At 37.0% G+C, this 14,161-nt stretch overlaps 1 protein-coding gene across 1 annotated transcript in view; it reads left to right on the top strand.

The window, feature by feature from the left end:
- The window catches only part of KIAA0586 (KIAA0586 ortholog), a 107,755-nt gene extending 94,124 nt beyond the window's left edge, over window positions 1-13,631 (top strand). Inside the window, exons 32-33 of the mRNA XM_021701334.2 lie at window positions 5,180-5,235; window positions 13,390-13,631. Of these exons, the coding sequence (XP_021557009.2) occupies window positions 5,180-5,235; window positions 13,390-13,541 (208 nt within the window). The 3' untranslated portion in view covers window positions 13,542-13,631. The remainder of the gene's footprint in view (window positions 1-5,179; window positions 5,236-13,389) is intronic.
- The last annotated feature ends 530 nt before the right edge of the window (window positions 13,632-14,161 follow it).

Genomic DNA, 14,161 nt, shown 5'->3' with positions numbered 1-14,161 from the left:
GCCAGATTATTTGTTTCAAAGGTGTTAATTTCTTTTTATATATTTTTAACTACTCTAATAATGTTCCTTTTTTCCCCCCAGTGAACTCAAATTGGTATAAAAGATCCAGGTATTCTAAGTGTTACTAGTTTTAGATTTCTCCTTATTTTGTTTCATATTCTGAATGGCACCCATTTAAAAACTCTTGTTTTGTGAGCTAAAAAATTTATTATTAGGAGCCTTCATCTTTATATCCTTGTTTTACAGTTAATAGCCCTATAGTACTCTGCAGTTTTCTTAAATAATCCATAAAGAATTTGTTTAAAGGGGCACCTGGGTGGCTCAGTCGTTAAGCATCTGGCTTCGGCTCAGGTTATGAGCCCAGGGTCCTGGGATCGAACCCTGCATCGGGCTCCCTGCTCTGCGGGGAGCCTGCTTCTCCCTCTCCCTCTCCCACTCCCCCTGCTTGTGTTCCCTCTCTCGCTGTGTCTCTCTCTGTCAAATAAATAAATAAAATCTTTAAAAAATTTTTGTTTAAAATAATAATATCACAATTTATAGATTTAAGTATTGCTATTCTGGTGATCCTTACTAAGGGTAGTATTAAAAACCAAAAGATAAACTTTCAGGACGATATAAAAAATTCTAAAAACAAGAGTATAAACATTGTAAAGCCCAGGTTGCTATCCTTTTAAATACCACTTTTTGAAATACTACAACATAGCCTCCTTTCAAATTGGCACCATATAGCTACAAGATTTTGAAGGACCATTTAAAATAAAAAGCTAAAGTATTGAAATAAGATGAGTGTTTGAAAGAAGCATAGTGTACAAATTGTATAAACCCTTCATTTAAGCTTTTTCAGCAGTATCCCTGCTTTCCTAGACTTGGATTCCATTTTCAAATCTCAGATCACTTGTTTTGATTTTGTGATATCTTTAAATATTTAAGTAAAAGATAACACATTTGTCTTTTGTGGTAAAGGTAAAAGGACAAATTATATTTGTAGGTAATTTATGACTCAATTTTTAGCCAGTGTGACCCACTCCTAATTTCCATAGAAATTCATGGATCAAATGTTTGGAAATCGTTTCTTCTCATCCTTTGACTTAAATACCATGAGTATCGTTTCTTCCATTTTAAACAGTAGGATGAGGACGTATAAGAGTCAACAACCTTGATAAGTAGTTTTTAAATCATGTTGGCCAGGTATAGGTTGTGTTTGCTGCTTTAATGCTCACCTGCAGAGTACAGTGCTCACCCTTTCAGGAAGCCCCATTCCCCAGCAAGTGTGAATTATGAGCCAGCTATTCGTTACAAGAATAAATGACAATAGACAACTCTGATATTGAGATAGTGGCTTATTTTATTTATTTATTTTTTAAATTTTACTGTTAGGAGAAATTATTACAGAAATCAAGACTCTCTCCCAGTTTTGGTGGAGTTTGGTTTGTGTTTATAATAACATCAACAACACATAATAGCCACCATCTCTGTATATTTCCTATATGTGATATACTTCGCTAAGATCCATAATCAACCCAACTAGGTAGATGATAATATTCTCATTTTCTATTTGAGAAACCTGAGGCTCGGTGAGGTTACATACTTTGGCCAAGGATACATAGCTAGTACATGACAGAGCTGTGAATCAAATGTAGTCCCAACTCAGAAAGCAAACGCTGTACTCTTAAACATTATACTGTATTTCCTTCCTTGATAATTTTTTAAAAAGTAGAACAGATAATTTCTGTTGGTTCTTACAGGTCTCAGTATCTGAAGTTGGGAGATGAGGAAAGAACTGTTTGCTATGGGCTTTAGTCCCTACTGTTAATACTATTAATATGTCACATTGATTTGTCAGTGAACCTTTCTGAATCTTGACTTCCTTATTAGTAAGGATAAGATGATCTCTGAGACCCGTTGTAGCGCTCCGTTGGTCATATGGGAGCAGTACTTTTTCTTTTCAACAAAAGGTCTCCCTGTCCAGAAATATTTTTAAAAGATTACCTAACAAGAAGAATTTTTTGTGAGTTGTGAGAAGTTAGAAAATAATCACAAGCAACAAAATAATAAAACTACCACTTATTGAGTAATAAATGTAGGCACTTCTCTAAGTTATTTACATATATTGTCTCTGTTAATGATCATAAGAAACCTATGAGGTAGAAGAGGAAATTGAAACACAAAATGGTGATATTCCACAGAGTGGTGGTATTTCTCCTAGGTCTCACAGCTCATTTCTGTTGGCACTGTGATTTGCATTAGGCAGTTTAGCTTCCAAGTCTGTGCTTTTCACTGTGAGCTTCCAGGTGACTCTCTAACGTAGTGTCTGGTTGTCAATTACTTGCAACTTTTTTATCTTACATACAACAGTGTAGAATGAATAGAAAAAAGTGGGTGTTTTTTCCAGAAAAGGACCTATACAAGATCACAGAGTAGTATATCCATTTGATATAAAGGTTCAGAAACATTGGTCAGCTGGATATTTCTTGAGCAACCATACATAGAGGGCTGATTTAGGCATCTTAGGGGAAATAAGGAAGGATAATGGAGGGAAACCTTTTATTTTTAGATTTTATTTTTGAGTAATCTCTACACCCAACATGGGGCTTGAACTCATAACACATGCTCTACCAACTAAGCCAGCCGGGTACCCCTGTTTTCTTGTCCTTTATGAAAATCCAGCATTGCATTAAATCACTTCAGCCTATGAAGTGGCTTACTGAAGGCACATCTTAAAAATAATAACAGATTTAGCATATTATTTCAATTTAGATGTTTTTACTAATAATGCAGCTTTGTTGGATATAAAGAGATGACTAAAGTATGCTTTGGTTTGGAGTAATGAAATCATCATTTTTTGAGTTAAAATTCATTGTTTTAATAAATTAGAAATAAGCCGTTGTGTTTTTTAAAAGCCATTGTTTTTGAAAGTTTCAAGAAAATGCTTTTTATTAAGCAAAAAATCTGAATATCGGAGAAAACTTGCTCCTTTTTTATTCCAAAGAAAATGCAGTGTATAAAATTCACATTTAGGTCGTTATGAATTTAGAAGTGTTTCATTATAGCAGCAGGTCCCATTGGGGGATACACCCCCTTTGGAGTGTGGACCTATCAGAATGGAAGGGAGCCCTTGTTAGTTTGAAAAAGCCCCAAAAGTGATTCAGACTTTCCCTTCTCCCTACGCCAACCCTCTGTTGAAAATCACTGGTTTAGAAAAGGTTTCACAGCTCCTTTCTCCAAAGCCAGACAGGTACAATATATAGCACCTTCTAAAGAGGATTAAAAAAAAAAAAAAAAAAAAAGGCAATAGAACAGGAAGAGACAAAGAGAAGTTACCAAGAATAGAAGAAGAATTCAAGTTCCAGGATGGAAACATTAACAGCTACAAGTGGTATGATGCTAAAAGGCAGAGAGCTCAATTAATCGTTAGTCTTTAAACTCTCCTATATTTGAGGCGGAACAGGCACATTAATTGGAAGATTTGCTCACTGCTGTCAGTCTGCTCTGTGTTAGTTTTACCTTTACAATTAAAGAGGATTAAGACAATGTCTTATTCTTTGTGGTCTTCACAACACCTCATATAATAATGATGGACACATAAAAAAATTTTTTTTAATTGAATCCTAGCTAGACCTAAGGTAGGTTTTTTTTCTTTTCTTAGTTTCCACCCAGTTTTGTTTAATATGAAAGGGGATGACGTTGCTTATTTCTTACCGTAACACAATAGATACATTTAAAATCTGGGCTTTGAAGCAATCACTTCTGAGTGGACTGCCACTTAATTTTACTTGCTCCCCACCCCCCAAAAAAAGTTTCTTCGGTGGAAGTGGCCTGTGTGGTGCGACTGATTGTTACCATTGTGTCCACCTTTGTACTCTAGGTGCTGTGTAGAATGGGAAAGGTAGCTGTAGAGGGCCAAGCAGTAACCTTTCCCTCTGTAACTCTCAGAAACTTAGAGGCGGAGTAGGAAGTGAACATAGATAGTATCTCATATATTAAGATGATAGTAAGCACTTTGAATGCATTTAAAGCTTTTTTAAAACAGTATCAAGGTTAGATGTTTAATTTTGGTCTATTTGCAGATTGTCAGTATATAATACATAACTTGTATTTGCCCCAGTCTTACCTTTAGAAAACTATATTTTCTTCTAAAACTATTCTTTTTAAGCTTTTTTTTTCATTAATCTAGATTGCATTTAATTCTTTAACATATTTCATTTTTAGGTTTCCGACAGTATAATGACAATAGCTAAACAATCTTTGTCACCAGTGAGAACCTATTGCTCGGTTAAATGAATGATGTAATGCTTCAAATCATGTTCATTTACGTATATTCTTCCAAATCCACCTGAAATTTTTCTGAAATAAGGGAAACTTGAGAGAAGTCTGATTTTTATTTTAGAGAAAATCAGAAAATTCTGATTCTACCATCCTCTACATTTTTTCCAAATCGTTCTGCCTGAAGAATTTGTTTGAAACAATGGATATTGATAGTCATTAACTGCATTTCAGAGCACAGATGAAGAGCGTGCCATCAACATGGGCCCATGCTTCTGGTCCCTGGGGTGTCCTGTTAGCTGGAGAACCACACGTGCTACACGTTCCTCTCTTCAGTTAGTTAACTTTTCTGCACTTCATCATTCCCTAGCCAAAAAGAGGTTTTCCCCAGCCTATTTCATTTTAATATTAAAATGTGGCTTTGGTTTGACAGCATAGTGCTCTTCTGTGTTCTCTGACAACTTTATTGGTTGCTTCACATAGATTGTGTTGGGCAATATGCCCCCATCTAGCGTGGGTGAAGGGAGATTCTACACTTTTCTTGTAATGATGAAGTCCTTAAGTAGGAGAATCTGTGAAAACTTCTAACCTTGAAAGAAATGATCCGTGAGCTTCTTTTACTTAACACAAATTGCAAATTCTCTAATGATTCCTTGTTTCCCCCTTTCCTTAATTTTTGATGCCTAGAGATAATCCATTGGGTGGTAAAGTATTTTTCTATGGAGTCATTAAAATTCAGCTGTTTAACTTCCTTCTTATTAAGGCCATTAGATCAGGCTTCTGTTTACTTGGTTTTATGAAAGTAACTGGGAGTGCATGTAGTTTGTGTTCTTTTTAGTGAATAGGAATGAATCATGGTTATTTCTAGGCTTAACTGATTTTCTTATTAAAAAAAACTAAACATAACTTCATCAAGTGAAATGGATCAGACACAAATTGAGCCCAATCTGTACCTTGCATCTGTATTTACAGGTAAGATTTTTACTTTGAAAGTTGTTGAGGGGCGCCTGGTTGGCTCATTCACTAGAGCATGCGACTCTTGATCTCAGGGTCATGAGTTCAAGCCCCACATTGGGCATGGAGCCTACTTTAAAAAAAAGTTGTTGAGGGGCGCCTGGGTGGCTCAGTTGGTTAAGCCACTGCCTTCGGCTCAGGTCATGACCCTGGAGTACTGGGATTGAGTCCCGCATCAGGCTCCCTGCTTAGCAGGGAGCCTGCTTCGCCCTCTGACCCTCCCCCCTCTCATGCTCTCTCTCTATCTCATTCTCTCTCTCAAATAAATAAATAAAATCTTTAAAAAAAAAGTTGAGCTTGGAGCTATTCAGATTTTTCATGTTCTTATAATTTCTTTGATAATAATCAGCACAGTAGAGATACTAATTATACTTTTTTAATTCTTCTAAAATAGCTATAAACTCACCCAGGTAATAGAACTCTGTGCACTAAACTCTAACCCTCCAAAAATCATAAGTTAGGGGACAGAAAAAAATGTTTCATTTCCCTTTGGAAAGTTTATAAAATGTTGAATTAAAAGGCTGCAGGTGTGGTATTCAGAGCACTGAGGATAGTACTCAAGATAATTCCATCTGGGGGAGGTTATTTGTTGGGACAGGACAATGTTTAAACTTTGAAGTCAGTTTTAAACAAAGTGAAGCAGCTGGAACCTGGCATAAGAAGAAACAAACCTTTCACATTAACTATTGCTTTTTAGAGGAAAAAGAATTGGAGTTGTTTTTACAGGTGCCAATACATTTATTCTTCCTATAGGAACTGCTTTATTTTTACCCTAAATTATACATTTCAAAATAAGCATTTGTCAACTCATTTTAAAAACAGAAGCAATAGTAAACTTAAAAAATGCAATAGGATTTATAGGTCTAAAACATATTTTGGAATGAGACTATAAACATTTTAAATCACCCTTTTAAACATGAAAGTAAGGAAAGAAACATTTAATAGTAACTAATCTGGAAAGCAGAGGTAAATAAAATATTGCATACTGTATTTGACATCAAATGACTAGGCACCTTCTTCATCAAGACTTGTATTTGTCCTCAAACACTGAAGCTATGATATTGCAAAATCTGCAGAGCCGGGTTAAGTATGTGAGGAGAATTGAATACAGCAGGATAGTTTAGCAGCTGCTTAAACAAGGAATTAAGGCAAGAGTAGATGAGCCCAGGGTGGACAGGAAAAATGCTTCAAGAACTCAATAAAATACAGCTGAAATACTGTAACATTTTCACAGACAGCTGGGAAGCAACTGCATGGCTGGAACTCAGGGCTGATTTTAAAGACAGGATCTGGTCAGCAAGAATCTAAGCAGGCTGTTAGCTATGAGAAACCACAGACCCTTGAGGTGCAAGCAAATCAGTTCGGTTCAGCAGCCATTTTCAAGTCTAACTGTGTGCTTACCATTGTGCTACAACTTTGTAGAATGCAGAGGTAAATAAGACAAAGTCACTGCCCTCCTGCAGCACGTAGTTAACAGGAACAGACTCCCAAGCAAATAACGATTGAGATGATAAGGTCACAGATACTTCCTGTGTACCTACTGTCCTAGTCAGACAGCAAAGACTCAGTCCATGCTCTTACGGAGTATCTTGTTTAGAGCAAGTGACAGACACATTAACAAACAATTACAATGCAGTTTGGTAAGTGCAAAGGACCAAATCACTTTCGGAGAGAATAAGGCATCCACACTTGACAGGACAGGAATTCCTGTATTTCACCACTGCTGCTGGAAGAACAGCTCAAAGAATGTGACTCACTTGCATGTGGGGCTGGGCTCTCCTTTAAGTCAGTGATTCTGAAATATTTGGGGGCCGCAGACCCCTTTGGAGCACTGAAAGCTATGACCATCTGTCTCCCTCCCAAACTGTACTCACGTGAAAATAATTTGCATACTTTTCCAGGGCATTCACAGCTCCCTGGCCATTCATCCATTTGCCCTGGGTTAAGATCCTTCATGTACGTGGATTCAGGATGATTACATTTGTTTCCTTTTCGATTTTCTTTTTAAATTTGTTGTTTATAAGAAACCAATCTTTATTTTCATGTAGAAAAACCCAAACCCAGGCAATTTAAAGCCATCCAACTATCTTTTCATCCACTCATAGAAGAATGCCATAAATTTGTACATATCACGTGTGCCTCATGTGTTAATGAAGAGTTTGAGATGCTGTACTCTTCTATGAAGCTATTGAAACGTTTTCTTCTTTTCTCTGCTTGTCTCATGTTGTTTGAGGAGAGAATGCTTTGTTTGGAGTCCTCTCAGTTTGCAAATAACAGAGATAGAATAATGAGTTACCAAGTGTTTGAGGATTAGAGTCAGAATCTGAAACCTGATAAAATGCATTATCTAAACCCAAAAAACTTTTACAAAGTTATGCGTATTTTTAGAAACATACATACAATATACAGGCAAAAATCTAAGTGGACTTTAAAAATCCTGTATGATTACTTGTATTCCTTAGAAAAAATTAGTTTAAATTTTCTGTTCCTTAGTCTTATAAATCCAACATCAAATGTAAAATTTCTTTATGAATGTTAAATATCTTTAAAGCAAAAAAAAAATTGAATTTCAAACATCTAAAAGATACTAAAATATGTCTTAGGAAGCTTGAAATACATGGTCTGACTCAATGGCATCCCAGCTTAAACATAGCCAAGTTAAATGACTTACTGCAAACCCACGGAATCAAAGAGTAGTCTCTTTTTTTAAAAAACAACTCTGAAAACAGCTGTTGAAACAATTACATCATGGAGTAATGAGATGACTGTGGAAATTTAAAATGCCAAACTTTAAAAGCACCAAACTACATTTAATATAGGCAGAAAATTTATGTTTGCTTTAATGATGATTTATTAAGATATAATGTCTTTTTCCTTTAAAAAAAATTAAACTCTATGAGGACCATACTGGATATGAAGGTTATTCTTTTTGCCTGGTAACACTCATTTGCCTGATTTTTTTAAATCTGGTCTAAAAAGGCGGTAATAACACAAACAAGCCTGAGGCTACGGGGTTATAAAGAGGTGTGGAGATACTGGGATCAGTTATATACCTGTCTAAAAAGTCTAAAAAGTCCTCGTTTAAAGCTCAGAATGACTGTTCAAAATAAAGTAAATGAACACTTCAAAAAGTCTTCCCCAGATGCACATTTACAAACATCTTTAGATAAAATGGTGTGTTTTATTGGCTTAACTCATTGACTAAAACATAATTACTTGAGTTAAAATAGCATAACTATTTGGAGGCCTTCTAGAGCTGTGGGGTTTTTTTTCGTAGTGCATTTCAGTGAAACATTCTTATCCCTCTCTAAAGCAGACTGCCTTTGCAGCCCATCCTGAGGGTCATTGCCTCTTGGGGTAGTTCCTTTCCAGTTAACCTAAAAGGAAGAGCTAGTCTGTTAGGCAGAACACTGCATTTGCAATATCCCATTTAATCCTCATAAAACCCACTGAGGAAGGTACTCTTATCTTTATTTTAAGGATGAGGACACTAGGATTTGCAGAAGTTATATAACTTTCCTAAAGTCTCTTATCACTCACTATCCCTCTTACCCCTTACCTGTTTTTCTTTATAGCACTTATCGCCTCCTGACATATGTTTGTTTCCTTACTTGTTTGTCATTTGCCCTACACTGGGCTGGAATATGATGGCCGTGGGATCAGAGTCTTTGTTCTCTTCACCGCTGATATCTCCAGAGTCTGGAACAGTGCCTGGCACATAGTAGGTGCTCAGTTGATATTTGTTGAGTGGATAGATGGATGAACCTAGCTCTACCCTATTCCAAAAGCCTCACTCTGACAGTTTGGACAGGACTGTTCCCAAGTGACTGGACAACAGATCTCATGTGGACCCTAGATGTGACCTATCATTAAGGGACTTGAGCTTGAAACGTCATTACTGCTTCTCTCCTTACCTACCCTTGCATATTACATGAATGGAATTCATCTTAACCACCTTTAAAAGTAATGTGTGGTTTCTTGTTTTTGTTTTTTTTATTTGTTTGTTTTGAGTAATGGAGGTAGTTGCTACAGTGCAGGAGGCAGTGAGTTGTCTCAGCGCTACCAGTTTTGAATTAATTAGATGAATTATACTAGACTTTTTTTTTTTTGAAAACCATCTGTTACCTTGTGTGACTCTTTACTCTTGGGTCTCTTCCTATTTCTCTCTCTGACATTTCCCTTTTGTTTTTCTTTATTTTCTCTTCATTCAACCTTTCTTTGTCCTTCCTTGTCTTTTTGTCATCATTTCTCTTCTCAGCCTATCTTCTCTCCCTAGGTGATCACTGTGCTCATTACTCTCATTATTATATCTATACAATGACTGCTAATTCTGTCTCTAAAACTGCCTTACGGCCTCTGACACCTTTGATTCCAGTTGCCTACTGGAAAAGTCTATTCACACATCTTGTAGGCATCAGGTATATAACTGATCCCAATATCTCCACACCTCTTTATACCCCCGTAGCCTCAGGCTTGTTTGTGCTTTTATTAATGCCTAATCAGTCAACTAACCCTGTAATTTCAGAGCCATACTTAATTCTTTATTTCAGAGTCTCCCCTCAAAATATCTTGAATCTGTTTCCACTGGCAAGGATCATCAGTTCTTACATGGATGATTTCCATAGATCTCTCTCCTCTCTCCTTGTTTTGCACACAGCTATTGGAGTTCTCTCTTCTAAAATACATTTGGTCATCCTACTCCTCTGTTCAGAATCTCTTGTGACTCATCATCGTTTACAGAACTTGACCCTGACCTTCCTTTATAGCCTTCTCTCTCACCATTCCTTCAATCCAATCAGTAGTTTGGTATCAGAATAGAGTTCCTTTAACATACTGACTTTAAAAAAACAAAAAAAACAAAAAACCAAACATACTGACTTCACATTGACTTTATTTTGTTGTTCTTTTCCTTCATCACCTTCCACATCTTTGAAATCCTACTTCAACTGCTACTTCCATGTCATTTTAACTAAGTATTGCTGTACACGTCTGTCTCCACTTCTAGGTTATGAGCTTCTTGAGAATGAGGACTATTTCTTCTTCATCTGTGATTCTCTCAGCACAATCTTAGCTCCATACATACAGTAGGCTTGTAGGGATGTTTAGTTGGTGAGAAAAACTTTGGAAGAGTCCACTTTATGTCTCTGTGCCTCAGTCGCCTTGTCTGTCTCCCAGAATTACTGTCAGGATGAGGTAAGATGATGGGGAAAAGATTTTTGCAAAATTACAAATTGCTGTATAAATATGAGGCATTAACTATGAGAAATAGCATAACTTTGCAGTGATTGAATTTAATATGTTACCTGAGACGTGTAAATTTCTGAGATAAAAAAAGTTATAGCTCTTGTTGCATCATTGAGCAATTTAATCAGTAATTTAGTGCATATAATAGAAAATGAAGGTACATGTAAAACAGTTTTGTGACATGAGATAACAGAGAAAAGAAGAATATCTGGTATCAGTGTGGTTTTTGACAGGCAACTAACTAAAGGAATGGAATTTTTCTTAATAATTAGAGGAAGGTAACATTGAACTTTCATGGGTTGAAAATTAATTTTGCTCTTGGCCTTAGTTATACTTTATGTTAGTTTTTACTTTATTGATGAAGTAAGCTCTGACCTTGGATACTTTTCTTGGTTATTTTGTGTGCTCTGCATCATGACTTTGTAAAATGACAGAATATTTAAATAATGCTTATGTCCTATAGAGATCTTTTTTTTTAAAGCAGTTCTTATTGTGTCTTAATTTTAGTTTTTATCATATCCTGACAGAGCTAACTTTCAAAAGGTCTTTTCTTATTTAAAATATTTGTTCTATTCAAACTGACATAAAACTTGTTTTCTTCTTTAAAAGATTATACTGTGGTATTATAGTTTGTGATGTTGCTATAATGTTGCCAAATCTTATTACCTGTCTCTCTTTTAGTAAAAAAAAAAAGAAATTGACACAAGTAACAAAAAGGAATAGTATAATATTAAGTCTTTGTAAGACTTCCTAATGTGAAAGGAATTTGGCTTTTACAAATATTCCGATCATCTTGGACAGCTGTGTTTGAGTCATCATTGAAATCTCCAAAACGGTCTACTTTTACTGTAGTCCCTGTAAAAATGTAATAGAGAATTCCACTTTATTACTGTGAAAACTACTTGAAAAATATAAAGGAGTTTTAGAAAAATTACTATGGCTCTTGACTCAGAGATCTCTTTAAGATTGTTAAAGATAATTTGTTTTTAAGATGCTTATTAGTCTTATGTATATAGAGTAAAGCCATGAAATCTGAAACAGGGATTTTTGTAGTCTTAAATAATACCAATTTGGCATTCTTCATATTCTTAGGTGGTGTGCTTTAACCTTAAAGAAGTGAATTAGGGGGGCGCCTGGGTGGCTCAGTTGGTTGGGCGACTGCCTTCGGCTCAGGTCGTGATCCTGGAGTCCCGGGATCGAGTCCCGCATCGGGCTCCCTGCTCGGCAGGGAGTCTGCTTCTCCCTCTGACCCTCCTCCCTCTCATGCTCTCTGTCTCTCATTCTCTCTCTCTCTCAAATAAATAAAATCTTTAAAAAAAAAAAAAAAAAAGAAGTGAATTAGGGTATAGGCAGATAGATTACTTTTATGGTCAACTCTGGATTTCTTTTTAACGTATTAATGAATTCTTCATCTCAGACTGTGTCTCCTCTGCCACAGCCTGTCTTCTTTATTATAAGCCTCCCACTACTCTCAATCTGTGGAGGGGAGATTTTTTTCTGTATTTGGTTAAGTGTAGTGATCATGAAGAAAAGTCTGTTTTACAGAGAAAAATACGTTCCAAAGAGCTATTTCCTTGATGGTAATAGTAATGATAGTAGTGCTAGTTCTATACTAAATAGTACCATTTAGTGGTATTGGTAACTCTGAGTTTTCAAGTACTTACTAAGTGCTAAGCTCTGTTGTCAAACTCTTCACCAATGCTATTTTATCCTCATTACATTCTGCAAGGTAGGTACTAGTCACCCTTTTAACATGGAAGGACTGAAATGTTGAGTGGTGAAACAATTTGCTGAGGTCACACGGTCAGTAAGAGGGTAAGTCTGAGTTTCAGAGACTAGGCTCTGACCCGTACATGGTCTTACCTGGCATTTGTCATTTGTTTTTTGTTTTTTTAGATTTGTGTTTATTTGACAGAGAGAGAACACAAGCTGGGGGAGTGGGAGAGGGAGAAGCAGGCTTCCTGTAGAGCAGGGAGCCCGATGCGGGGCTTGATCCCAGGACCCTCGGAACATGACCCGAGCCGAAGGCAGACGCCTAACGACTGAGCCACCCAGGCGCCCCTGGATTTTTTTTTTTTTTTAAGATTTTTAAAAATTTATTTGACAGAGAGAGACAAAGCAAGAGAAGGAACACAAGCAGGAGGAGTGGGAGAGGGAGAAGCAGGCTTCCCGCCGAGCAGGGAGCCCAGTGTGGGGCTCGATCCCAGGACCCTGGGATCATGACCCGAGCCGAAGGCAGACGCTCAACGACCAAGCCACCCAGTCACCCTGGCATTTGTCATTCGTACCACAACTGTTGGCACTTGTGTATCGTCTTAGTCCATTCAGGTCACCATAACAAAATACTACCGGCTGGGTGGCTAATAAACAACAGAAATTTTATTTCTCACAGTTCTGGAGAAATAAAATCAAATAGCCTCTTCCTGGTTCACAGCCATCGCCTTCTCACTGTGCCTTCACGTGGTGGAAGGGGCTAACAAGCTCTCTGAGGGACCTCTTTTATAAATCCCCTTCATGAAGGCTCCGCTCTGATGACCTAAGCACCTCCCACAGGCCCCACTTCCTAATACTATCACATCAGGCATTCAGATTTCAAAATATGAATGTTGGGGAGGAGAACGTAAATATTCAGATCATAACATACTTTTAAAATGTCATCCATAATTGTCTACGGGTGGGGGTGGAAAGGAGGAAGTGTATTTTATCTCTGACAAGTTCTGAGCTCCGAGCTCCTTGAGAAAAGAAATGATCTCATTCATACGCAATCCTTGTTTGGATCCCCTCCCCCCATATTAGTCAAGAAAATTTAAAGCATATAAATACTCAGGATATGCTTGTTGAGCTGAATGCGTTTCTCCTTTTTTGCAGGGGGTAAAGCGGTACCACTTCTCACTTCGCAGACGTCACCCACCAAGATGTCTGTGACGCTGCCCTCAGTGACACTGGAGGATTGTTCTCAGTCTCTGAGCATTAGCCCTGTTCAGGGGGGCACGGAGTCATCAGGAGCAGATACCTTCTGAAAGGGAAGTGAGAGCCAGCATAATAGTTGTGCCACTGGTTGTGAAGTCATTTTTCTCAAGCATAAAACCATGTCTCAAACTATTTGGGGTTTTGCGCATCTTCTGAAAAACAATTTTTAATTTTTTATTAAAGTAAAAAGCATAATTTGGGTAGGTAGGTAAACTTTTTAAATAAAATAATTTAAATACGAATCATCGTGAGTCTGAATTATTTCTTAGAATCCTGAGGCAGCATGGAGTAGTGGAAAGGGCATGACTTTTGACATCTAAGAATGTATTCTACAGATATAATTATGGGTAGTTACGAAATGATGTTGCTCAAGGCTATTCATTCTGAATTTTTTTTGTAACAGCAAATAATTGGCAACAATCTAACGCCTATCAATAAGGGACTGACTAAAAAAGTGATGGTAGGTCTGTACAATGGAATACTATGTAGTACAAAAAAGAATTGTAAAATGTTTATGTGTTGATGTGGAATTGTCTGAGAAATACCGTTAATGTGAAAAAAAAACGTGTGCAAAATGGCTACCATTGTTTACAGTTGGGGGAGGAATCCAAATATGTGCTGTGTACACACACACACACACACACATATATTTTCATATGCTTATGGATGC

Source organism: Neomonachus schauinslandi, chromosome 9 (assembly GCF_002201575.2).
Source record: "Neomonachus schauinslandi chromosome 9, ASM220157v2, whole genome shotgun sequence".
Classification (NCBI taxonomy): Eukaryota; Metazoa; Chordata; class Mammalia; order Carnivora; family Phocidae; genus Neomonachus; species Neomonachus schauinslandi.
The sequence above is the reverse complement of the archived record's forward strand: the minus strand, read 5'-3'. Positions and strand labels throughout refer to the sequence as shown.